We start from the raw sequence: 26450 nt of genomic DNA on the forward strand, positions 1-26450 counted from the left end.
GTTTCGATGATGTACTCTACTCGTAAATTCTATTCGTAAATTCTGTTTGTCTATCATGCCACTTTTGAGGCTACTAGGTCTTCGCCTGTACATATCTTCTACTGGCCTCTGCGCGAACATTTCTTCGGGCTCCCTTTGACTGACTCTCCCATTTTAGACTTTTCTTCGAGGATCTATGACAGCCAAAGCCTCGGCGATCCCTTCCCCTGTGGTAGCACACTTGCCAGGGCATGATAGAGAGAGCGGTTGGATGGCTCCACACGGGAGAACGAGCTGTGCTCCGGGGCTCCAAGAAGCATTCTCGCAATCGACGCCACCTACACTCTGCCTTCTGGTCTCACGGTGCCGGTAACATCGATCTACCGTCTTGGTGGATGCTCTTTCTACAAAAATCAGGCTCCGCCCAGGAGTCATGTTCGAGCAAAAGACACGGAATCCCAACGGTAGCATTGTCCAGTGGGCTTCAAGAGATCTTCCTAGACTTCCTGTATCCTGTACATACGCTAGCACTCATTAGACGGCTCAAGCGGTCCACAAAGGCGCAACATCACGCTGCTCAGAACATCAAGCACTGTTCCAGAAGCTACACCTCAATTGCTGCAGATTTAATCAATGGAGCGAAGGCAGTTAGAACAGCTACTGGGGCCCAGGCCCAGGACGCTTCCGCGAGGTCTTCGTCAGAGACGCCTCAGCCGGGCGATGCAATAAGACGAGGAATCAACGAGATGCTTGATTCGAAGGATCAGACTTGGATCTATGATGAGCTGTGGCAAAGCTATCAAGCTCTACTAGAGATGTCACAATCGCTAACGCCACAAGAGCTTATCAGGATGCTGCGATCCTTGGGGGCGTCAAAGAGAACCATTGATGTCGAACGTGCCGTGGCTCTATTCGACAGCATACCTGTCACGCAGAGGCGGGCTATTCATTACAGCTACGCCGTCTCAGCTGCGCTCTCATTGAAGGACCTGGACACAGCAATCGACATCCATCGTGAGGCTTTGGCAAGGATTAGTGGTTCTATCGGGACTGCAGCACTACTTCGGTATACCGTGCAACATGAGAAGTGGCAGTTGGCAATAGACACATGGCACGCATATTGGGTCAATAAACTACACTACTACACAAGGCCCGATATTTGGACAGGAGTCAACGCTCTGTCTCTGCCAGATTTGATGGAGAAGGCTATCTCGGCTGCGAACTTCGCAATTTCGACTGCTGAATCTTCTTCACAACATGAGAATGCAGTGGCTGCTCGCGATTTCGCATTAGAATTAATTCGACAAACTCTTTGCATTCAGAACACCAACTTCGATATCCACAACCATTGGCGGCTCGTTCAGAAGGCAAGAACCCTTGATGCTTCGGATATGACGACACAAACCATGGCTTTGGAGCAGCTATTATCCATTAACAGTAGGGAGCATGGGCATCGCGCACTGAACCTTTATCGGATACTACGAAAAGAGTCGGCATTCTTACCTAGTACGGACTTACTCTCATTGGTGACGAGCAAGCTAGTGGCAGAAAAGAGTAGTCTCGGCATGTTTATGATTATCGAAGATTGGCGCACTTACCATCAGAAACTACCCGCTGGCATTGCTATCAATGTGGCGAACGTCCTTGCTCAACTCGGACAGCTTGAGCCCCTCCAAAACCTATTCCATGATTTTTGTTCTACGTATGGAAGGCCTACCAGGAAATGGTGGTACAACATCCTGCTTTTCGTCCACAATAGGCGAGCAGACCCTGAGGGTGTGGTGCGCGCCTTCAACGACCTGCAGAAGGATTTTCACTTCAAGCCTACCGTGCGAGCCTGGAATTATGTTATTGGGACATTCTCTCGCATTGGCGACGTTGACGGCGCTCTGACTTGGTTCAACAAACTCCTCGAGTCCGAGTTACGGCCGGACTCCAGAACCTACTTCCTGCTAATGTCTTTGTACGCGAAAAGAGGGGACTGGGAGACCGTCCATGAGTTCCATCAACAATCGAAGATCGACGGTAATAAAACAACCATGTTGATGGTTGACAGTATTGTCTTGGCAAACATTAACGATGAGAGATTGGCAGAAGCCGAGCAACTTGTAAAAGAGGCTTTGCACATGGATTTAGAAGGATCTCGGACGTTTATGTGGACCATTCTGCTCAACGCGTATGCTCTGCGCAGAGAGGTAGAGAAGGTGTCTGTGTTGCACAAACAAATGCAAGCTGCAGGAGTGGCATCTAATGGCATGACTTATGCTGCTTTGATGACAAGCCTGACAATTGCTAAGATGCCCCAAGCAGCATATAAGATCTTGGATACGGTAATGCCGCGAGCAAAAATGAAAAGAACGTCGCTACATTATGCCATCGTCATGGGAGGATACCTTGCAAACAAGAACTACGGCAAAATATTCGAACTCTACAAAGACATGCTGACGCGCAATCTCAGCCCGACAATGAGCACCCAGAACATCCTTCTCCGAGCGGCAGCCTCAGTGGACAAGGCGAAGCAAGGTTACGACGAAGATCCTGAGAACCGAACCGAGCTTGGACGTGCACAACAGACTTTTGAGCAGACGATATCCAATCTGGATCCAATGGAACTCGCGGCTTCGGAACCGCGCAAATTCGTGGGGCCTAACCCCCTAAATGAGTCCTTCTCCTCCACCTACTTCGAGTATCTCATCTTCCTCTATGGCAGAGACGCTGCTTTTGCTAAGGTCACTGAGCTCTACGAACGCTACATCTCCACTTCCGCCCGATTCAGCAACCGTGACGTCGAAGCCAGTCCTCCAATTCGGTTACTTAGCGCTCTCATGATCGCTCACATACGCGCTGGCGACCATGAAGAGGTTGAGCGATGCTGGTTCCTCGCTCTCGACAAGTCCGAGAAGCTCGCCTGTCGCGCCAGGGCCGTTACGTCGGAGCCAGGCTGGGTATTACACTCACGCCGCCTTGTAATGAATGTACCTCTACGGCATTACATAATCTCCCTAGCTGAACAAGGCCGCATCGATGATCTGATCAGCACAATCAAACAGCTACACTCCTCTGGCTTCGCCCTCAACAGTCCTAATTGGAACCTCTACATCCAACACCTTGCCCAGTCCCCCGAATCTAGACATCAGCTGCTCGCCTTTGAGCTCTGCGAGCGCGAACTGATCTCAAACTGGCCGGGCTGGGATACATTGGGAGATCCCACTTACGTCAAGGTCAAACTCCGCGCAATGATGAGGGATACATTGCTTTTGCCGAACCAAAAGATGCCAGCATACTTGACTCTGGTACATTTGGCAGCTGTGTACCTGCAGGCAAAGCAAGGGATTCGTCTCACGCCGCCATGGCGCTTTGTCAGGGTTGCGCCAAAGACGGTGGATGCGCTCAGTAATATGCCTAGGATGGCAGATACATACCAGATTACTCTTTTACGTGGAGGATAGTGGTGCATGGCTAGAAGTAGCTAGGAATGGAGAACTTCGACATGTATATATCCGTACGATATGGGACAGGGGCATCTTTGGCGTACATAATTTCTAGTTTTTGGTCCCATACTGATAAAAGGATGTCAATACATCTGACCCTCGCGTCCATTTCTGTATCCGTTCTACATCTTTGGAAACCGAATATGTAAGACCGATAGGGAGTCTATTCCCTGACTTTCTACTATGTGACTTGGGTATATGTCCATCACTTGTGTCATGTGAGATAGTAATCAGACAGTAAAGACATTGTAAGCAATCTCTAGGCACCAAAAAAAATTCTCGATTTTAAGAGCAGCTGTATTTCAGGGGTATCATTTTGCATAAAATCCGCTCATCTCAAAGTCCAGAAGAAGCTGGCCAATGGTGTTTCCTCCATCTGCGCTCAACGCCTCACCTGCATCGTGACTTTTAGTGCCGCCCTCGCCTCGCCGCTCGTTCAAACCTCTGCAAACGCTGATGAAAATTCTGACTTTCTTCTTGAACTTCTCATAGGTCTCCTTCAGGTCTACCTTGAAGCCCGAATGGCCCATGTCTCGGGTAGCTTCAGTCCTGGCGTGCCGTGCAAACACCAGTATCAGGCTGAAAATTTCCTCGAGCAACTTCATGACCTGCGCCTGTCTTTTCCTTAGAATCAGGCTAAACATTAGCCGGTCCAGCAGATTTTCGTGAAAGTCGCGCAGTCTATGAAGACTGTCGCCATCGCTCGTGCCAACGCGGTCCAAGGCTATGTCAACCTCTTCGAGCCTCCGTTGGAGGATATTCCAATTCGCTTGAACGCCGTTGAAAAAATACCGACAGATTGCGGAGACAAAGTGGTGGCTTTCGATTCGGAAAGATTTAGATATAGGGTCTGCTTCTTGACGAATTGCAAAGCGCAGTTTTGTGTCACGAAAGAGCTGGTTTACGACGAACAGCATTCGTACTGCTCTTAGCAGGAGTTTGAAGACAGTGTCATACTTTGTCAGGGAAGCCTGGGTAATCACTGCGTCCAAAGGTGGCGGAGGCCTATACTGAAGCCTCAAAAAGTCCAGGGCCTCGATAGAGTTAGGGTTCATACAACGCTGCAGCTCGTCTTCAGGCATGTCTCGAATGGCAAAACTCAGGCCTCCAGGGAGTTCTCTCCGGAACATTGAAGAACCATTGGCTTCTCGCCCAGATTCGTAATAGCTTTCTGTCAAAATACCCATCAACGCCAGTCGCAGTTCAGAGCTCGCTGGTGGCCAAGTATCTCGAGAGCCCAATTTCAAGCCCGAGGTGCCAGCGCGGGAGCGACCTTTCCGGCGTTCAGCAGAGTCGAGTTCAGGGTCAAAGAGAGCGTGCGAAAGGCGAGAAGCGAATACGCCGTCGCCAAAAAGGCTGTAGCGGTGAAGGAGAATGAAGTGAGACCGTATGTTGTGCTCCTTGAAAACAAGGCGTAGGCACGCACGGTTGATGAGAAGGGCCTGACTTGCGATCACAGGATTGAAAGACAGGATGGGAAGCAGAGACAATGGAGGCGCAAAGATCTCTTCCTCTGGCAAGTCATTGTAAATACACTTGGGTATAAAATTATTGCCCTTCTCCGCCTTCAAATCGGGTAATGGTTTCTCGAAGGTTGCAATGGATGCGTGGATGTAGGCTTTCGCCGTCTCTTCCGAAAGCGCAACCGTCGCTATCTCAGCCTGTGCGACGCCTTCTTTGGGCATATGCGCCTCTCTTGGATTGCCACCATGGAGGTTGAAGTCCGCGATGGCTTTCTGAAGGTTTGATTCATACTCCTGGGCTTGCCTTTGTGTTCCTTCCAAGTCCCGCCATGAGAATCGCCAATCTAGGTCGGGGGCCTCCATAGTACCAACCTGTGTCGGTCTCGAAAGAGGATGTTCGGGTTGATGACTTTCGAGTAGTCGCAAGCTTTTTCCGGTTTCGAAGATTATAAAAGAATCCTCTTCTGAGATAAAATTTGGCATTGATAGATGCTTAAAATCATATTCCAACTTCTTCGTCTCCTTACCGCCCTCGAGTCTTTGTGATTCCTCTCTCACAACGACAAAGTTCTGACCGTGACCATGAATTCCAGCACCGGTCTTTTCCTTCAGACCCACCCATTTGCAGACAGAACTTAGCCATGGTTTGGACACGCTTGCAAGAATCTGGAACAATGCTGGCCGAATCCACTCAGCTGAATGTTCGGTATCTTCCACATATTCATAGAGCCGAGATAAGAGCTCTTCATCACTCCTGGCTGCGTCAACCTTAATGACTATGTCGTTAAGGTAAGACAATACTAAGCCAGGCCTTTCAAACAGTGATTGGAGTTGGAGTAAACTACGTGCTGACGTCGATGAATCTCCGACTTGAGCGTGAAGTGTTGCAATGATGGCAGAGATGCTACCCACCAAAGCTATAGATGTTGGAATTGACATGCTCGAGGTTTGTGTCTCGTCAATGAAAGACTGTAAGCGTTTTGTTTTGTTGCCATGGTCGATGAAGGTAGCGCTAAGACTTTGAACTGTCTCGAGGCTGTATCCTGACATGCGCCCATTCCCGATGAGGGGAAGAAAGGATCGTTCGTGCTCATGATAGCGATATAGCACGGATTCTCTTCCCAGCCCAAGCTCGACAAGGCTGGATACCAGAGCGGCGGATTTGATCACACATCCAGATCTTTTGCCAAGACTATCATTCTTTGTATCTCCGTCCTCGACGGCAAGGATGGCATCAAAAACCCGGGGTCCACCTTCGCTAATGTATGTAGTCCGAGGCTCGTGGAAGGTCTTATCATAGAAGGTTTCCCAGCTTTTCGATTGGGGCGGTCTTTGCACTTCTGGATCAAGTGGAAATGACCAGATGTCAGGCGTTTCAAGGGTCTCAAATGATTCTGCGGAGGAAAGCACAGAAGAAGCGTCGAATGCGCCTAGGTCTTCTATGGGGCCATAGGTAAAGGTCGAGAAATCGGGCAGCTCGAGGTCTAGGTCTTTCGATATCCCAAGTCGTTCATGACTTTCATCTTGTACATCTTTCGCAAAGTATAAGCATGGAGTCCTTTCTCATACACTCCTAGGTGACAAAGACGTACTCAATGGTTCAATTTCAAATGCAATAGAATCTATTGCGCGCTCACTAAATTGAGCGAAGGTTGATGCTTTCCAAAGGTCTGGAATCGCGAACGCGTTTCCATCTCTGACCTGTTGATCCATAATCCCTTTGTATATAATCTTCCAACATGAATGGATTGTGGGCGACGTGACCTGCGCAAATTCCGGACGACGCGATACTGTCGCCAAGGCGCTAGTCCGGCCTTAGGAGGTAAGGTACAAGTTCAGAAATTAAGAGGTTTTCAGTTGCACATAAACAATCCAGCCATGGCTCCCAAGAAGAAGATCCGCCAGCCTTCGAGGGCTGCCTCAACACCGGTCGGCGACGTAGTCGAGCAGGCAGAGGAGACACCAACCACAATGAAGTCGGACTCGGGCATAGGGATCATCGTCACAGATGCATGGACTGATGAACAGGAGACATCGCTCTTCAAAAGCATGGTTAGATGGAAGCCTGTAGGTTCGTTTTCGAATTATATGAGTTCGCTTCATCTACATGGCGGATTGCACTGACAGTCATTGCCAGGCATGCACAAGCACTTCCGAATGATATCTATCTCTGAGAATCTGAGGAACCATGGCTACTCCTCTCCTCAAAATGCTCATACACGAATACCAGGGATCTGGGAGAAACTGGGCAGTCTGTACAATCTCGAGACTCTTGATGCAAGAGTTAGTCTTCCAGAGACTGGGCCACAGGAAGCTTAGACTTATAGCTTCCAGGAAGACGCTTTCGGCGAACCAATCCAAATGGACGGTGATCCTGCTGAGCAGCCCTTCTGTCCGTTCGCATTACCTGAAGATGAATACCGGGACATGATGTTTGGAAAGAGATTAGCAGGTGAAGGAACTTCGTCGCCGCCGCTACTTGCCCACCAGCTCTCTGGCATGTCTGTTGAAGGCGGAAGAGCGGCAAGAAGATATAGTACCGTGGACGACACAGATGGTATGCATGCTCATTGCTTTGCACGGACGCTTAGTGAATGTTCCAGATCCACGTTCTTCGCCAGCATCAATTAGTGGGCAAAAAATAAGCCGCAACACTCGTACGTCGAAGGGTACGCGAACATCGCTGCTAGCAGAAGTCTCCACGATTGGAGGAAGACAGGGGAGTAAAGGATCAGTGGATCAAGGTACTGACGATGGTCAGAAGGACGATGAAGATGACGGCGAGGCCATGGGGGAAGACGAGAACGATAGTAAAGCTGCCACGCTGAAGGATACTAGCAAAGCATCGAAAGGAGCTGCAATAAAAAGTAATGCGTCGCGGAGAAGTGGACGGAAGAGGTAAGGTTCGGAATTGCGGAATGTTGAATTGAAGGGGGGCATATTCTAGCCAAAGCTGCGAACCTTTTCCCTTGGCATTAAGCGTGAGTTTTGAGGCAATATACTGTAAGCCATAGTTTCACAGATTTGACCACAAGAATAGGGAACTAAGTGAATTCGGTGCTCAGGTGATTGATCCCTGTTGGAAGGAGCTGGAGGTTTTGCCCCACGAGACCGTGTTCAAGGCCGTTTGGTGGGGTTTGCCTCGGCACTCGGCTAGCGCTCATGGAGAACTGCAACTGCATTGCTTCGTGTTCAAGGACACACGTAATTTGGGGCATCCTTAAAAACAACAATACTCAAGAAAGCAATTCTCTTCCGCTCTTTCCTTGTTCTACACTGATCAGGAGCTCCTTTTCCCCTTAATTTTCCTTTGCTGACTGGCTCCGGGGATGTTGCAAGCATTGGCAAGAAGCCGCTCAGCATTCCGGAATAGCTCGACGACGGTCCATCCTGCAAAGGTAGCTTTAACAATGGCTGAGATGAACAAATTGCAGGAAAGACTGACGGATTGCTCAGGCTTTCACCATGGCGCCAGCAAATTCCCGACGAAGCTCGTCTGCGCTACCCGAAGGTATGGGGTCTTTCCTTTCATCCGGGCCCATCCTATTGTCGCATCGCTCATGCATTGCGTGTCAGGGTACCGAGAAGACAGCTCGAAAGGTGACATGCTACGATTCGAGGATTCGCTCCCTAAACTACCGGTTCCTACCCTCGAAGAGACCTCAAAGCGTTACCTGAAGTCCGTACAACCACTGTTGAATAAAGCCGAGTTCGCAGCAACGAAGAAAACCGTTGACGATTTCGTGAAACCTGGCAGCATTGGACAAGAATTACAAAAGAGGCTACAGGCCCGTCGAGAAGATCCCAAACACCGGAATTGGATCTACGAGTGGTGGAACGATGCAGCATACCTCAGCTATAGAGACCCGGTCGTGCCGTACGTCAGCTACTTCTATTCACATCGGGATGATAGGAGGCGACGGAACCCAGCGAAAAGGGCGGCAGCGTTGGCTACGGCTGTCCTCGCATTCAAAAAGCAAGTAGACAGCGGGAGTTTGGAACCAGAGTACATGAAAAGGCTTCCCATTAGCATGGAATCATATCAGTGGATGTTCAATGCGTGCCGCATTCCTGGCAAAGCAGTCGACCACCCAGTCAAATATTCCCATGAAGACCACAAATACATTACGGTGGTCCGAAAGAACCAATTTTTCAAAGTGATGTACGAGGTCAGTGGCCAACAGCTCAACGCTGCAGAGTTGGAGAGGCAGTTCAATCGAATTTACAAGATGGCGCAAAAGACTCCAGCGGTCGGTGCATTGACTACTCAAAATCGTGATATCTGGTACTCCGCTCGCGAGACACTTCTCTCGGCGCATCCAGCCAACGCTGCTGCGTTGGAGACCATCCAGGCTTCAGGGTTCCTGATCTGCCTGGATGATGCCTCACCAGTAACGTTAGAAGAGCGTGCCCATCAGTATTGGCATGGTGATGGTGCGAATAGATGGTTTGATAAACCCCTGGAATTCATCGTTAATGAGAATGGCACTTCTGGCTTTATCGGCGAGCACAGCATGATGGACGGCACTCCTACTCATCGACTAAACGACTACATAAATATGATGATCTTCACCAACAAACTCGACCTCTCCGACTCCAACGTCCGCTCCGACCTCGCTGAGCCTGTGGCCGTCAAATTCCACATCAACGAAGTTGTGAACAAGGAGATCCACCGGGCCATCTCCGATCATGAGAACCTAATTGCACAGCATGAGCTGAGGGTGCAAGCCTATCAAGGCTATGGCAAAGGTCTAATCAAAAAGTTCAAGTGCTCGCCAGATGCTTACGTGCAGATGATCATCCAGCTCGCTTACCACAAGATGTACGGCACCTGTCGTCCCACCTACGAATCAGCCGCTACTCGACGCTTCCAACAAGGCCGCACTGAAACTTGCCGTAGCGTCAGTGATGAGAGCGTAGCATTCTGCGCTGCCATGGCGGACCCAGAGGTTCCTCCAGAGGAATGCATTAAGGCTTTCCGAGCCGCTGTTGACGCCCACGTCAAGTATATCACTGATGCAAGCGACGGAAAGGGCGTTGACAGACATCTGTTCGGCCTGAAGAAGTGCTTGAAGGAGGGAGAGGAGTTGCCAGAGATCTTCAAGGATCGAGCATACGGTTACAGCGGAACGTGGTATCTAAGCACCAGTCAATTGAGTAGCGAGTATTTCAACGGATACGGGTGGAGTCAGGTTATAGATGACGGCTTTGGCATTGCGTATATGATCAACGAGAACAGGTGTGTAGTCCAATTGGTTGATGAAATCATGGCTAACGACATGTAGCATTCAGTTCAACATTGTGAGCAAAGGATTGGGCAGTGAGCGCATGAGCTTCTGGCTCAACGAGGCAGCGGGCGATATTAGAGATCTGCTTCTACCAACGACCGAAGGCCCAAAAGCAAAGCTGTAGATTTATGGGAAGCATATTGATTCAGGAGGCACCTTGTATAGGATACTGCAAGGTCTCTACATTTTGCACATTTTGAAAGCCATGGATTGCTTCAAGTAGGGTGTACTCTACCACAGCAATAGCATACTATTGTTCGGGCAACCTTCTGAATCATCAGTCGTCATTCCAGACTCCACTGCGTACTGGGTCTCGCATATTTCGGGGGTACTTTATATAGTACTTTACTTTATATCGTACTTTATATAGTACTTTATGAAATCGGCTTTGCTTCTGGTCTCATTTGTGCTTATCGGATTGGCTTGGACGAGGAGCTCGACCCCGCTTCGGCAGCTCGCGCGTTCCTGATCCGGCCCCGGGTTACAGCTCGGCAGGGGTGAAAAAAAGTTCGGCAGGGGTGAAGCTTCGGCATATGCTCGCTTCACCTCGGATGAACTCATAGCATATGCTGAACGTATCCGTTCACCCCGAATGAACTCGGGCCGAGTCTAAAATAATATCGGCACTTTAGAGGGGGGTAAAGGCATATACTAGGCATATGCTATAGACTTCTAAATTTCTAGCCACTACAAGAAGTAATTCTCTATTATCAATAGTTATAATAGATAAATTATTAAATAAATCTGCATATACTAAGCATCAGCTCCGCATATCCTACGTGTGGGGATTATCTCATATACATAAAAATCACTAGACTGAATTTAATTTTCTTCACCCCCGATGAGGTGCTGGCATATGCTGAGTGTATCCCTTTCACCTCGGACGAGGTGCATATACTTAGCATCTACTCACCCCTGCCGAACTTTTTTTCACCCCTGCCGAGCTGTAAGCCCATGTGGCCCCTGTGAGAATTGTGAATCACATCACCCCCGATAAGCGGCGAGTCTCGTCATAATCCTCCAACATCACGTCAACATGGAAGTCATACAGTGTCATGAGTGCAACAAAGCTTCCTCCAGATGCAGGATTCATTGCAAAGCATCTTCTTCGTATTTGCGTCCAGCTGGAGAAAGGAAGTTGAGTCGATTACTCTAGGAGTTAGGACTGCTTTGTCTGCACTAACATTGCCACACTGCACCTAGGGCATGACCTTTATGGAAACTTATGCATAACTCCGCATTTGCACAAGTGTCATACAAAACCGCTGTGTGAATCAGGAGAAAGGTAATCCCTCGTCTCCGCGCCATAACCCTGTTTGCAACCACTCACCCTCCACATCCCATCTGCTCGGACCATGAAATCTGCCAAACCCCGCCGCCAGAATGCCTATCCACCAAGATCCTGAACAGCAGCTCTCGAAAGCTTACAAACAAGAAGAGCTTCCTCCACACCATGTCAACGTGCGGAGACTGTCAGAAGAGAGCATAAGGACAGAATACTGTGACGGGCCAGTACCGGATATCGAAATGGACGATGTTGCCCTACAGACACGGAGAGATGGCAGGGTTAGCAATAATGGAGAAGCAGTCTGCAGTGATAGGGCCGAGTTGATCGAACGAATCAAGCGAGGAGAAAGTCCCACTTGGATTCCTAATCAGGCGGTGAGTTGGGGGTGGCCTACTTTGAAGTACATTCGGGGATTCTGCGTATGGTCCACATCTATGAATACATGGCCATGAACTTTGCAAGCCAACCTCTAAAGGGTGATTTGGTCGTGTCAAGCTGCTTGCTTGAACGTTGTATCATGGTCAAGGAGAAGTTGATTCACATGTACCGGAGGTGCAAGCTTCTTTGACCTTCTTAGAGGCAATGTTACGTTGGAGATAGTAGCTAACGGACATATCGTACAGCTGCAAGAGGAGTACCTCAAGACCAATAATGGGGATGTTCCAAGCCTTCGACGCCAGACTTCCGAATGGAAAGCCCCTTCCCCTCTCCTTCCAGCCGCCGAAATCAAGGGTATGGCACAGAAGCAGGATGATACATTGAATGCCGGATTAAGTACACCATTGGAAGTTCAGAGACCAAGGTCAGCTTTACACGCTGGGGACTTCACGGAGGTACATGGAAAAGTGAAGGAAACTTCACGAGACTCGCCACGGGTTTCCAGGCATTTTGATGCTTTCCCAAAAGGGGCCCTAGGGACTTCACCAACGACTCCCTGGTATGATCCGCCTTCATCATTCAAGGAATTTGATGCGAGCTCCCAAGTCAGTCCCCGTGACCGAGACTACGCTACCTCAGACCGAAGGCCTTGGAGGAGCCGAGCGCCATCACTTAGCTCGTACTCATCATCAAGCTATGTACTCAAGGCCCCCACAACTCCATTGGTCCAGCAATCAAACACCACCGATCTGGACTTCTCCCCAACGATCCGTTCCGTTAGCCCCGAGAAAGGTAACAGGCGCCATACATTACCTCCCAATACCCTTCAAGATATGCACTCGTCCTCTAGTGGCCAAGCTTCGACTTCTTCACAGGCAGCTCGTCATCCTCCATCGTATCGAAGGGAAGGTCCTTTTCCATATGGCCACCATCAGCGCAGATCTTTGACTTCGAATTGGTCTTTGCAAGCTTCCAGCTCCCCGCAAACGCCTGCGTACCTACGCCCAAGGCGGACATCATTCTCTTCCGAGGCTTCCCCTCGGCAGCATGCCCACATGGTGGGATCGTACGAGGAGTCCATCCTTCGTGGATGGATGTCAACCGCTCCCTCTAAGCCTCTAGATTTTACGGCCCAGATTGGCGTCCTTGGTAAAAGCAATTGCAAGCCCAAATGTCCAGCTCATGTGACTGTTCCTTTTCCTGCGGTGTTTTACAGCTGGAGTGCAGGCAATGGTAGGAGCTCCGTGAACGATGATCCTAGCCCCTACGTGGGCCACATCGATCTGCAGCACTCGTTATCACCTCCAGAACCTGAAATGGCTTCAACGCTCCAAGCAGAGGTTAAGGTTGAATCTCAGACCAAAGTGAAGGGTGCGGAGCATGATACAACCGCTGCCAAACTTACTCCGAGAAAATCCAAGAAGAGAAGGCGTACCTCGCCTGCATCTGCTCCGCCCAGAGGGAGCTACAGGATACCTGAGCAGGGCCAATTACAGATTATCATCAAGAACCCCAACAAGACAGCGGTGAAGCTTTTTTTGATCCCGTATGACTTGTCTGGAATGGAACCAGGCACCAAAACGTTCGTGCGCCAGCGTTCCTACTCGGCCGATCCCGTCATCGATAGCCCCCTGGCCTCAAAACCTGAACCGGACGCAGCATTTATATCCGGCAAACCAACTCTGCGCTATCTGATCCATTTGAACATCTGCAGCCCTTCAAAAGGACGATTCTACCTTTACCAGCAGATCAGGGTTGTCTTCGCGAACCGCGTGCCAGACAACAAAGAGCAGTTGCGAAACGAGATCCAGGTACCCCAGCCAAGATTCAGCGCTTATAAACCAAGTAGAGACCCGTTGTTTGGTGCCAGCTTGAGCGCAGGTGCGAAGCTAACGGCAGAAAAGGCATTTAGAAGACGGAGCTCCGGGTTCGGGTTTGATAGCGACGAGGCTGATGGTCATGCTACGCAGACTTTTACAGGCGGATCAACGTTCCCCTTCATTACTGGCCCCCCCGTTCCTCCTATTCCTGCAATACCGTTCAATATCGCAGTGTCACGGCAAAGGCCTACCAAGGGCCAGGGGAGCAGCAACAGTGAAGCCATGGACCTGGATACTTCGAGGCCCACCACCGCGTCGGACATGCAATCGCCATTGAGCGACAAGACTACCATTTACTTGAATGGCGTGCAGCCATCAAGCTCATATAAGAGCAATTCCTCCAGCAATGGTAGCGACGGCTACAACAAGCTGAACAAAGGAGAGTCTGGCTACGGCGGCGTCTTTGGGAGGCCTGGTACTCCGGAGCCCGGCGAAGGCTTATTGGCAAGGAGACTGAAAGGGTTAGGTGTCCAGCGAGATTCGAGACAGGTAGAGGAGGAGATGTGATTGTATTGATCATCAATCATGGTGGAATTGCACGACTTTTTGTTGGGGGGGGGGAGTTGTCCGGGTTTTAGGCCTTGAGCATAGATAGCGGCGGCATTCCGAATACCTATAATATTGTCCGTACAGAGTTCGATGATGAAAAAAAGGTTCCCCTTGATGAATAGTATCCGCTTCAGTTTCGACACTTGAAGCTCTTGGCGGGACCGTTCCTCTTGGCGCCTCGGGCGTGTGGTCTGAGCTTCGGCAGACCTATTTCCCGAGCCCACCTCTCGCCCGCCGCCACCGGCTCCTTTTATTAACGAATGATACTCATAGTATAAAGAGGCGACAAGTATAGGCTTGATAATTCAATGTGCTCATCATAATTTGCGCGTTCTTTACTGGCTTGTTCATTGAAGGGCACATTCTCTTTGGCCTCTGTAAGATTACGAGTAAGTATCAATCAAAAAGTTCTTTGTTTGCGGCTTCAAATTTGACTATTTGACCCAAATTTGACCGCTCGCCAATAATTTTAATTTCTCCCCCTTCGCGCAGCATGGCCGCCCTTATGAATGGAAGCTTTGCATCGCCAATTGCAAGCGCAGACTACACTGCTCTCAGCCCAGCAGAGGGAGGACTCCTGTCAAGAGTGTACAATGGCATGAGCGGACTCAGTGTCACAGTCACCCTGCTGTTGATACTTGTCGCATATGATCAATGTGAGTCTACATTGCATCCACGGCTTCTATGGGTCGCTGAGGTATGCCGCAGTCAAATATGTCTGGAACAAGGGATCAATTGTTGGACCGTCGTGGAAAATACCCTTCATTGGGCCGTTCCTGCAATCCGTCAATCCAAAGATGGACGAATATAAGGCAAAGTGGGCGAGTGGAGACTTGAGCTGCGTTTCCGTCTTCCATAAGTACGGACAAGCAGCTCTGATACCGCCAATTGCAAATGCTGATCGCGCTGTTCTAGGTTTGTCGTCATGGCATCGTCTCGGGATATGGCGCGAAAGGTCTTCAATTCACCTACGTTCGTCAAGCCTTGCGTGGTAGACGTAGCAATTAAGCTGCTCCGGCCTACAAATTGGGTGTTCCTGGATGGCAAGGCACACACCGACTATCGCAAAGGTTTGAACGGCTTGTTCACCCGCCAGGCATTGGAGGCATATCTGCCAGGTCAAGAGGAGGTCTATGACAGATACTTCGCGAGGACTTTGGAAATATCTGAACAAGGAGACAAGGAGAAGGGTGTACCCTTCATGCCATTTTTCCGAGAGCTCATGTGCGCCGTATCCTGCCGGACCTTCGTTGGCCACTACCTGTCCGAAAATGCAGTGAAGAAGATTGCAGACGATTATTGGATGATAACCGCGGCCCTTGAACTTGTCAACTTTCCAATCATCCTTCCTTTCACCAAGACGTGGTATGGGAAGAAGGCGGCGGACATGGTCCTTGACGAATTCGCCAACTGCGCCGCAAAGAGCAAAGCACGCATGGCCGTCGGCGGTGACATCACTTGCATCATGGACGCCTGGGTAAAGTCTATGATCGATTCCACTAAATATAATGAGAAAATTGCCAAGGGAATTGCGGTCGACCCGGAAGCGAAACCTGCCACCCTCGTCCGCGACTTTTCCGACTTTGAGATCTCCCAAACTGTCTTCACGTTTCTTTTTGCCTCGCAAGATGCGACCAGCAGCGCCTGTACCTGGCTCTTCCAAATCATGGCCGACAGACCCGAGATTCTCGACCGCGTACGCGCAGAGAACCTTGCAGCCCGCAACGGTGACAAGGATGTTCGCTTCAGCATGGACTTACTCGAAAACCTCCCATATACCCGCGCTGTTGTGAAAGAACTCCTACGGTATCGGCCGCCAGTTATCATGGTGCCCTACGTTGTCAAGAAGCCCTTCCCTGTCACAGATAGCTATACCGCGCCTAAAGGTTCCATGATAATACCGAGCTGCTGGCCCGCACTACATGACCCAGAAGTCTACCCAAATCCTGATTCATACGATCCCGAGAGATGGATCAGTGGGGATGCGGAGAGCAAGAGTAAGAACTGGTTAGTGTTTGGTACTGGTCCACATTACTGTCTGGGACAGACATATGCACAATTGAATTTGATCGGTATGATTGGAAAGGCCAGTCTGTGCCTAGACTGGTCGCATAAGCCTACCGAGAAGAGTGAAGATATTGAGGTTTTCGCCACGATATTCCCACAGGTGAGTCTGTCATCCGGAAAAAAAAGCAACGAAGTGCTGATAGTTGGCAACAGGATCACTGCCCGTTGGTTTTCACAAAGCGATCATGAATGCTGCCGTCTTTGTTTCTCAGCTTGCACCAGTCCTCATATCATTGTAATTAGATTTCCCTTTTTTTTTCTTCGTCCCGCGACATTACATTCCCCGGAGTCGTTTTGGGTGGCTTTTATGGCCGTTCTGGGCGTTCATATAGCGTCTGATTCATTACTTCGAAGTTCCAACATCCTCGTCATATAACCACTCCGCGTCCGTTGTACCCTCTTCTGGACATCGCTGGATGTTACACTGCCTCTATCTGTTCTCTCCAATACGTGATCTCTATGGCAAGTTTCAATATTCCGAGGACTCTCACCTCCTAACCCTTCACCGTTCAACCTCCCCTCCCCTCCCCTCCCACTCGATCCACCCGCCTTTCATATCCCCGGCCTGGACTCCCACCCACTCCCTCGCCATCCTAGCTGCAGCTCTACTCCTCACCCCGGCCTTGCAGTAAAAAACCACCTCCTCCACCCCCGTCCCCCCTCCATCTTCCCCCCCGTCCCCCGCTTCCCCATCGGCATCCGCACCCTCAACCCCATCCTCCGCACCCAACCCGCCGCCCGCCTCCCTCCCCTTCGCTTCCGCCGAGTACGGCAACTCCGACGTCGACGTCTTGTACGCGTGCGGTTTCCCGAACCCGAACCTGTCGAAAAAGTCCCCGTCGCTCAGGTGGAACGCGTCCGGGTTCGACGTCAGGGGCATGGAGTAGGCGCCCGGGATCCGCCCCGATTCCTGCACTTCGGCCGGCTCGCGGACGTCGATGATGATGGTGCGGGAGGGGGAGGGGGAGGGGTCGGCCGTGAGGGCGCGCACCTCTTCGAAGGTGTAGGGTCTGGGCGCCGAGGGTTCCGTGCTGTGGTGGTGTCGGTGGCGGGGGGTGAGGGGAGCGGGAGATGGGAGTGGACGGCGGAGGAGGAGGTGGGTGTGGTGGTGGCGGCGGAAGAAGCGCGGGGGAGCGGCGAGGACGGGTTGTCGGGTGAGGATTGGGATGACGGTTTGGGCGAGGAGGGAACGTGGTGGGGCCATTGGGATGTTGGGGAGCTGTACTTATTGGAGGAGAGAAGGTTGGGGAGAGCGAGCATGAGCTCCGGCCGCCCCGTCATCTATCGACCGAAGTTTATCCAAGACGGACTATTTTCGCATTCAGTTGTCACATCACACCAACACTTTTAGACAAAATGTAGAACAATCTTTGGAGGATAGTCGGGCTCGTCCACGTATGTTTCTGTCTGGCTCCTTCGGGATCGAATAACCTATCAATGACATCTGGGAAGGCGCTCCCCCTTGGTGCAAACTTCGTCGTCAAGCCCCACTGCTGGATCGCTCTCTTTTTCCGAAGAAGCCATAACCCCTCCGTTGCACTCCCCTCCGCACGACCCTCGAAACAAACGAAAATGGCACTACGAAGGAGGCGAGCGAGGATCTCGTCTTCCCACAGCACAAAGTTCGAAACCGAACATGCGGACGGTAAGCGCGAGACGCGAACTAAATAGTACGCTGGGTGAGTAATGGATGGCGATCCGAAGGGTTTGCTCTGCGCTGGCGAGACCGGTGGGTGTGGCGGTTATGCAGGTCTTTGGACGGGAAGCTGCCAAAGGGGGCTGTCGGCGCCTGAGACGCCTGAGGTCTGTGATCCGCTGAGGGAGGAGCTTGAGGGGGTGAGATGGTGGAGAAGACGGTTGGGGAGGTGGAGATGAATACTCGGTAGGTCAGGAGCTGTGAGACTGCTAGGAAGAGCCGCTGGAAACAATGGTCTCTAGATCAATACCAGCATGACGCCAAGAATGATTCGACGAGGTCAAGGCAAGAGGTACAATGTTTGCACAAAAGCATCTGAACACTCAGTCATTCTTCTCTACTAGCTTCCACAAATCAAAAGGTACTCTGCAACGCCGATGCATCAAATGATCCCTCCCTCGCGGCTCGGTGCAGATTCGATACCGCAAACATTGTCTCCCAGACCAACGCCGCCCCCATCCCAACCACTTCTCTTACCTCAAAACAGACCGAACTTAGATCTTATACACAATACCGTCGCTCTCGGAATACCTATTTCACCAATCGTTATTAGCCAAACTCCCTTGACACCAACTTCGACAAAGCGAAAAGGGCTAAGGCTCACATAATCTCATTCCTCTCCTGCATCCCCTCCAGCGCCTTCCCAGCTTCTGCCAGCCCGAACTCCGCATCCCCTGTCCTTCCCAACCTCTCATTGACTGCCTTGACAAGCGGCTCTACGTCGGCGCTCTCGTTTTGGAACACACTGGTATTCACCAATTGCCCTAATGCAGTCCGGAAGACTCGCAGGCGGTTTGCACTGATGGGCTGTTGTGAGTCGCCGTTAGTGCTGGCTTGGCTATCATCTCCTTGCGATGTGAGGAGCTGAGATGCTGGCGCTGAGGACGCAACCGACATCTGCGATTGCGTGGTGCGGCCATTGGTGCGGGGGCTGGCAGTGTACATGTCGTCATTGTCCGAGTCGCCATCACCGTCCACGTCGCCGCCGTTGTCGCCGTTAGTAGCAGCACCCCTTGTCCTTGCGGTCCCGTTGGTCCGTGTTGTTCGGCGAGGAGTGGTGCCATTCCTTCGTGGTGCTTCTTCTTGGTCTCCGTCGTCATCGTCGTCATCAGAAGAAGAGTCGCTGGACATTGCATCCGCATGGCTGACTTTCCTCCGCTTCTTCCGCTCGTCCTCGACAACTTCCTTGAAGAGGGCGAACCGGAGAATCGACTCTGCGGCTTCGGCATCTTTCTCTTCTACCTTGTGTGAGAGACGAGCTTTGGCGTGAGCCGTTGCAAGGCGGATCAGTGTTTCGAGGGTACGAGCTGTCATAGGAGAAGTCTTGCGTTGATTCCCTTCCAGCTCGTCGTTGCGAAGTGCGGAGTAGGTTGTTACGATGTGATCTGCAGCCCCTTTTGTGAGGACAGGTTTGCGCTGTAGCTTGGCGTACTGAATATACTTCTTGATGAAAGGGATACTCAGCACGTCAACTTTTCGAGCGGCGCCACGACCTGAGGTCACGGTCACGCCGGCGTGGAGCATGATGTTGAATTTTTCGTAGACTGTGGTGGGTTGGTTGGCGTCTTGTTCTTCGTCGAGGCCTACGCCGAGGGTCTGATATTGCTGTTCGCGAACTGGTGCGCCTTCTTCAGTGCCAGGCTGGCGATATCGATGCATACGGAGGACGTGCTCAGAAATCTGACGGTCGCGGAAATCATCGATATCGTCTGTGACGACGAAGAGAAGATCGAAACGGGAGAGGAGCGAGTCAGGAAGGGCGATGTTGCGGTGCGGATCTTTGTGAGGGTCGTATTGGCCGTAGATGGGATTTGCGGCTGCGATGACACTGCAGCGGGCATTGAGAGATGTGTGTATGCCCGCTTTTGCAATGGTGACGGTTTGTTGTTCCATGACTTCGTGGATGGCTACTCTGTCGATGTCGCTCATTTTGTCGAACTCGTCGATACAAACGACGCCTCGGTCTCCAAGAACCATGGCGCCGGCCTCGAGACGTCGTTCTCCTGTCTCTTTGTCTGAGGTCACTGCTGCTGTGAGACCAACGCCTGAGGATCCTCGGCCAGTCGTTGCAATTGCCAATGGTGCTGTATTCAGGACGAATCGGAGCAGCTGAGATTTCGCAGTCGAAGGGTCTCCCACCATCAAGATGTTGATATCTCCTCTTAGATGTGTACCATTCTCCAAGTTCTTCTCCATACCACCCAATAGCATGAGCAGTATTGCTTTTTTGATGTGATCATGGCCATATATACTCGGTGCTAGCGACTGTGATAATAGTTCAAAGACATTCTTTTTCTTCGATATCTTGTTGATATTTCGAATATCCGTATCTGTGATTGCCGACTGAGCGATACCCCCACCCGACTTAGAAGAGAGCATGATGACATTGTTTGCCAGTATCAGTGTCCTGAAAGTCGCACTACCTTGACCGGCATTGCGGTTCCCTAGGGACCGGTAGATACCAACGAGCTGTATTCGGTCTCCCGGCTTGACTTGGTCTACTAAATCATCGTCCATGATCACGTCCACACCTCGAGGAAGCTGTCCGGCCGGTGCACGCTCTGGCATCTCCTGTATCGAGATGGTTTGGTGATCTCTGTAAGTGCAGTAACCATATTCTGTAATGAGCTATTGATTGTCAGCGCTTACCACCAAATAGGCTCCGTCTTCCAGCATCTTACCGGCTCTCCATCCTCATCCTCTTGAGGATACACACTTGTGCTGGCGGCTCCATTCACGGTCATCGTCTGATCCCGGTATTCCCTGAACCGGAATATGTTCTTCTTTTCATTGTAGTGCACACTTTTCACCACCTTCGGGCGAACTAAAGAGCATTTCGTAACAATTCCTTCTAGCGATACCATATGGTTGAGGTGATTGGAGCTGAGGGTTCGAGGGTTGCAGGAGAATTCACCGAAGCTGCCAACGTATGCGCAGTAGTACATCTAGCAATGCAATCAGGCCTGTTGATAGGATTTCGAACGAAGAAAACTTACAACATCGTCAGACGCCTCCCTAGCAGGTCTATTGGGTAAAGCCACAATCGTATTTTTGAGCGCCTGGTCGAATGCTTGAGAGAAATCGAAAGGTGCTTGGAGAAGTCCATCTGCCAATTGTCTATTGTGTGTTCTGATCTCATCAAGGCTGACAGTAAGTCTTCGAAGACCTCGATTGAGCATGAGTATGATGTCCGCGCGGTAGCTTCGAGCGCTTTGATCGCTGGGATCTAGAAATTCTTCTGCCAGGCGTATGCGATCTCGTACTGCCTCATCGCGAAGCTGTAGACCATCCATCTTGACAGAGATAAAGTGGTAATGAATGAAGGTAGGGGATTTTCTCTTGAGATATTCAGAAGATGCGGAAGGTTGATGTTCGGTCTGTGGAACGCGTTGAAATCGCGTTCCTTCGCGGGAAGCTGGCGGCTTTGTACGTGTGAGCTGCCGTAATAGATTGGATAGGCTAGTACTATTTGGGATCTCACGCCATGCGCGTTGAGACCGCCATATATTCAAGTTTGTTGAATCTTCGTTCCGACTACATCGAAGGCCCAAAGAATACACAAAAGTCTCTGAAAGCGTCTTTCATCTATCATAACATCTTTCAGCCTCATCGCTGCTGTCAGGAATCATTGCACAACTCTATCAAAAATATCCCTGCAGTTTCGTATCATTCCCTTTCTCGACGGCTTTTGGTACATCCGCCCAATCAATCATCTTCAAGAACTCCTTATGAGCGTTCCCTACTCCACTCTTGAATCCTGAGCGACGTTCATCCGGCGTTAAGACAGGATACCGAGACGAATCGGCGCTTCTTGACTGGGACATTCCGCTCGGCCTTCGGTTGTCGCGGACACTCTTCCAGCGGAACAGCGCTGGGAACGTAGGTAGGCAGGCGCCGAGGATACCCTGGCAGACCTCGACGACGGCCCATACGCATGGCTTGACGTCGGACCCTAGTAGCTTGTTAGTGTAGTCCCGCAATACGAGCTCGATATCACGAAGTCGAGGCCTTACATGGTGCGTCTGAAAGCGAGATATTCGCCATTTGAGGAATCCGGTATAGGCTGACGCCACAAGTCCTTCACGTCTTCGGTCAATGTCACACCTACCAACGGACGGATCTGGTAACTTACAGGCTCCCAAGCGAAAATATACCAATGAGCTGAAATTTTCTCGCTTTGTCGGCGTGGAGACGCCACAGAAACGGCATTGGCAGGCAAAGTGCAATGATATCAGTAAGTGCGTTCAACGAGCCCAAAATAATGAACGCAGTGTTCAGGTGAATGCATTGGCCCTGCACAGTCAAGTTCCAAGACGCATTGACTGGTCGACACTGAAAGACGACAAGAAGGTTCATGGTTAGACCGCAGCATATTACGAAGCCGCCAACGGTGCAGAGGGCAATCTTGAATCGAGGATCTGGGAAGAGGCGACGATAGAGTAGCAAGATGGACAGCTTGACTGCTGTGATGGCAGCGTTGTACAGCTCCTCGGTGGCGATTACCCACTAGCATACAATGTTAGCCGGCGCTCAACCATATGTGATATCGAATACTTACTTTAGCGAACGTCTCGGGGTTCTTGAGCAATACCGCGTGTTTTCCACCTCCGTAATGGACGCCTAATCAACGGGAATCTCTCAGTATTATCTCGCCATATCTATTGGGTGAGTGCATACACATTAGACCTCCTGCGACCTCTCCAGCTGCAAGAATCTAGGCGGCAACATTTGCACCGGTTAGCCATCTCTTCTTGCCAACGAGAGCGCTGATGGCGGGAGTAATGCGTTCAAAGGAATCTCACAAGTGCAACGATGGTCATGTAGTCGTCTGCTAGGATTGGAGCTTTGCATAGTCGTCGGGAAGAAAATCTGAGAACCACTGCAACAGCCGCAATGACAATGCATATGCCGTGTGATACAACGATATCGTTGGACCGATCCTGGTGGATATGTGCGAGTTGATATTGGATCTCTTGGGCATTTGGTGGTGCCATTGAACGACTTTGCCAAAGGCCCAGATGTAGAGCACAAGGCTGACTGTTTGAAGACCTTTGGTTTCGGACTCAGGGATTCCTTCGTAAACGAAGCTCGAATGTGACGCTTACACAAGCCTGAGATTGCGGAAGGATGTAGTTTTGCTCTATGTTGCTTGATGATTTTAGGTTTCTCTTCCAGCAAGCCACGAGAAGCGACTGAAGAATGCGCGGGAACAGTAGATCAAATGAGCTTTGACATGGAATAGAAGGTGCCGTTAGAGTATGGCGCCTCGCTAGAGGAGGGCCCAAAGTGGGAGGGCTGTCAAGACTCAGGACCAAATTTCGGTGCATGTGGGGTGCTAGGCTTTGGCTGTAGTATTGCGCCGATAGGTTGAGTACGTTGCAGCAGATTCGAGTCGAACACGCGGCACAGTGACATTCATGCACCTTTGACGAGTACTCGGTTCATGACGGGGCGCTGTGCTGGAGGGTGGTGCACTCAGTGGTGCATGGGGTGCCATCACCGGCGTATTGATTGATGCACTGTTGTAGGCTGTGTGCGGGTCCTTTTCTTCCTAACAATCTCTATGGTCCTTCCATACAATCATCTTTTGCGAGCATCCAATCAAAATCTGATTCAGCCCATAAGCCTGCATCTTGATTAAGGCCTCGCCTATAATCTCCGCATTCTCCAACATGAATCGCGTATTTGATGTGGTACGAGTAATAAGTCGGGCAAAACGTCGCACTCGGAGTGTATACGTGTATAGGATTAGTGGAAGTACATAGAGAGAGGCACAGCGTATGGCCAGTCGTGTGTCTCCAGGATCATCGATCATCGATTATCGATTATCGACATGAATAATTGAAACTTTAGATAACTCCTGCATGTCATGTTAAAGCCTCAGTTACCCGCAACCGTTGTGGCGTTCTTCCCACATCTTACGTCTTACGCTAGCAGCGACTACAATCGCTACACTATCAGTCGTTCTTCATACTTCGCAACCTTCGCACTGACACTCGACCAATAGAGGCTGTCCAGAGACCCTACGATGAATGATAGGCTCAGAACGAATCAGAAAACACGCCGATCTTCTCAATTGGGACCGCCAGACTACCGGTTTGAATGCGCGCATATACTATACTAACTGCATTGTGCATTGAAGCGCGCCATCGACAGCTGGCAATACCAAGACCCTGTGAAACCTCGACACGGGCATATTCTAATCGTTTGCTGAATCTGCAACGAGGAGTGAATTACAGTCACTCCCAATAGGGGCCAGCAGATGAAAAAAAGTGGATATTGTTCAAAATTCGCGGGGTTCTAGGCTCGCCCAATGCTCGATGAGATCTCGTGCGATGGTCGAGATGCTGCAGGTACCGGTACCCTTACGATTTCTTCGCGAACCTACTGGATCGGGACCCCGGCTACGGTTCACAGACGATGGCGTCGTGGACGAAGACAGACCGGTGACGAATTCCAAATCATTTTGTTCACCCATGCAGCACGTATTCAACGCGAGTTCTAAAGGCCGGGATAGCTCTTCCAAGATCAATTTGGTAGCAGGCAGAGGCCATGGATGAAAACCGAAGTCCTTCAGTAAGCATTCTAGACTGTGTCCCACGCATGGCGAAAACAGAAACATTACCTGATGGAGAACGCTCTTCGAAGGAGAGTGCTTAGTCTTCACTAGAGCACATTCGACCTGCATCATGACGAGATATCCAGTCTCCAAACACGAGCAGGCATGCCTCTGAAAGGCAGCTGAGATTCTGGCCATCGATCCCCGCCCACTTGCACTATCTAAAAGCAAAGCATGCCGAAAGTGACTTGATTCTGAGACCTCGCCATGACGACAGACATTTGAGAATGATGGTACCTAGGCACAAGTAAAGGTGGCGATCTCCTCAATGTGGCCAACCATGCTTTCTCAGAAACAAGTGGGCATGCATGCCCGCATACTGAAGATGGGTACATATCAATCCAGGATCAGTCGCAATGACGTTGGGCGATCATATCATGCACAGATGCTATTGCATGTTGAGGAAGCTCAATTGAGACTTAGAGATGGATGAAGCCGACACACAAGTGCTTGTTGCAGGACGCATGCCTATAGTAGGTAGTACAGTCGTGGTGATCGGATAGTTCAGAAGACTGCTCGAAAAAGAGTTTCATTCCTTCGACCACTCGTCAGTGAGTGGGCAATCTCCGCCCTTCCTAAATTCACTCTTCGACGGCCTTTCGTTCCTCAATCATAGGTACGTCTTCCGGAAGACGAGTATCATCCCACTTAACGACCCCCAAATCGAAATCTCGTCTGGGAGTATCACTGCCAATCGAGCTTAATATTCAATCTTTCCGGATCGTCGGCTCCGGAAATCAGATCTTGGACGCGCCCATTCCTCAAAAACCGGCGGCATTCTAGTAATCCGAAGCCGATTGTGTGTTCCCAGAGGCGTCCATTCCTATCGAGAGCTGCAATTCGAACATGCGAACCTGCGACAGCGTTGCTGCGAACGCTTTCAAGTCGCTCTTGGAGCACCGGAAGGTTTCCAACTGACATCACCACACCCAGAATTCTGCAATTTGGTGCCGGGGCCATGCATGCTCAGTAAGCAAGACCGTAGTTGTGGGGCCCGGGATGCACAAGTACTCCTGTTGTCACCGAATGTACCACTCAGGCCGGCGCTGAAGGCTTGCTCCAGGTGGTCTGATCGATTCGAAAGACTGTTCGCCATTGACATGTAGAGTTTTCAAACCTTATCAGCAGCGACTGTTGAGAGTATCAATCTATTCTGAACGTTGAAGCAAAGCGCGTCGTCGCTGTTTACTCGTGTGTTTACCACAAACGCCATCGTACAGAGCGCCAAGATCTTGATCAGTCAGCCTCCACCCGGTGTGCTGTCTGCCACCTTACTTTACACCTCAGCGAGACTATTTAGTTTCATCTTACAACAGTAAATGCTTAGTATTTGAACTCAGCTTTCTGTTCCGAGCCAAGCAGCGGAAATTATTATATATGACGGTAAGGCCGCAAAGCTTTCCTATATACCGTGCCATGTATTCTCACGGCATCGATGGTCTCCTTCCAAAAAAACACCCCCGAACTCAGATGTCATGAAACGTGTTTGGGAACACGCGTCTAGGGCAGAGTTTCGCTAGAGTATTTGTTGCACCTTTTGAATTTCTATGGAATGGTACCGACCAGATTCCAAAGGTTACCCATCACAGAATAACAATGCAAAGTATTGATGGCTCAGTAAGTTGGCAAGAAGCGCGTATAAATACCATTTCCTACCGGATGGATTATGCTTGGCTTACTTGGTCAAGGGCTAATGATATTGGACCTAAAACATGAGTGAGGTGGGGCATTTCTGGATACCGACATGGAGGT

At 50.5% G+C, this 26450-nt stretch overlaps 9 protein-coding genes across 9 annotated transcripts; 5 read left to right on the plus strand and 4 right to left on the minus strand.

Annotated features, from left to right (window-relative positions):
- Positions 1-230: 230 nt before the first annotated feature.
- Positions 231-3428, plus strand: HO133_003016 (uncharacterized protein; the record flags this gene model as incomplete). Its single annotated transcript, XM_037293940.1, has 1 exon — positions 231-3428. The coding sequence occupies one exon, from the start codon at positions 231-233 to the stop codon at positions 3426-3428; it is 3198 nt and encodes a 1065-aa protein (XP_037150018.1).
- A 353-nt stretch (positions 3429-3781) lies between these two features.
- HO133_003017 (uncharacterized protein) lies at positions 3782-6646 on the minus strand (the record flags this gene model as incomplete). Its single annotated transcript, XM_037293941.1, has 2 exons — positions 3782-6465; positions 6526-6646. 2 exons carry the CDS (start codon positions 6644-6646, stop codon positions 3782-3784), a joined length of 2805 nt encoding a protein of 934 aa, XP_037150019.1.
- Positions 6647-6811: 165 nt separating this feature from the next.
- HO133_003018 (uncharacterized protein) lies at positions 6812-7835 on the plus strand (the record flags this gene model as incomplete). The annotated part of the gene is made up of 4 exons (XM_037293942.1): positions 6812-7004; positions 7071-7216; positions 7268-7490; positions 7525-7835. 4 exons carry the CDS (start codon positions 6812-6814, stop codon positions 7833-7835), a joined length of 873 nt encoding a protein of 290 aa, XP_037150020.1.
- Positions 7836-8343: 508 nt separating this feature from the next.
- Positions 8344-10345, plus strand: HO133_003019 (uncharacterized protein; the record flags this gene model as incomplete). Its single annotated transcript, XM_037293943.1, has 2 exons — positions 8344-10172; positions 10219-10345. 2 exons carry the CDS (start codon positions 8344-8346, stop codon positions 10343-10345), a joined length of 1956 nt encoding a protein of 651 aa, XP_037150021.1.
- A 1259-nt stretch (positions 10346-11604) lies between these two features.
- HO133_003020 (uncharacterized protein) lies at positions 11605-14274 on the plus strand (the record flags this gene model as incomplete). The annotated part of the gene is made up of 2 exons (XM_037293944.1): positions 11605-11883; positions 12133-14274. The coding sequence occupies 2 exons, from the start codon at positions 11605-11607 to the stop codon at positions 14272-14274; spliced, it is 2421 nt and encodes an 806-aa protein (XP_037150022.1).
- Positions 14275-14809: 535 nt separating this feature from the next.
- Positions 14810-16572, plus strand: HO133_003021 (uncharacterized protein; the record flags this gene model as incomplete). Its single annotated transcript, XM_037293945.1, has 4 exons — positions 14810-14972; positions 15025-15175; positions 15232-16483; positions 16537-16572. The coding sequence occupies 4 exons, from the start codon at positions 14810-14812 to the stop codon at positions 16570-16572; spliced, it is 1602 nt and encodes a 533-aa protein (XP_037150023.1).
- Positions 16573-16885: 313 nt separating this feature from the next.
- Positions 16886-17587, minus strand: HO133_003022 (uncharacterized protein; the record flags this gene model as incomplete). Its single annotated transcript, XM_037293946.1, has 1 exon — positions 16886-17587. The coding sequence occupies one exon, from the start codon at positions 17585-17587 to the stop codon at positions 16886-16888; it is 702 nt and encodes a 233-aa protein (XP_037150024.1).
- A 986-nt stretch (positions 17588-18573) lies between these two features.
- Positions 18574-21372, minus strand: HO133_003023 (uncharacterized protein; the record flags this gene model as incomplete). The annotated part of the gene is made up of 4 exons (XM_037293947.1): positions 18574-18610; positions 18684-20707; positions 20761-21024; positions 21076-21372. The coding sequence occupies 4 exons, from the start codon at positions 21370-21372 to the stop codon at positions 18574-18576; spliced, it is 2622 nt and encodes an 873-aa protein (XP_037150025.1).
- A 348-nt stretch (positions 21373-21720) lies between these two features.
- HO133_003024 (uncharacterized protein) lies at positions 21721-23073 on the minus strand (the record flags this gene model as incomplete). The annotated part of the gene is made up of 6 exons (XM_037293948.1): positions 21721-22031; positions 22093-22157; positions 22212-22585; positions 22638-22699; positions 22757-22793; positions 22882-23073. The coding sequence occupies 6 exons, from the start codon at positions 23071-23073 to the stop codon at positions 21721-21723; spliced, it is 1041 nt and encodes a 346-aa protein (XP_037150026.1).
- Positions 23074-26450: the final 3377 nt, after the last annotated feature.

This window comes from Letharia lupina (assembly GCF_014066315.1).
Source record: "Letharia lupina isolate WasteWater1 chromosome Unknown contig_16, whole genome shotgun sequence".
NCBI lineage: Eukaryota > Fungi > Ascomycota > Lecanoromycetes > Lecanorales > Parmeliaceae > Letharia > Letharia lupina.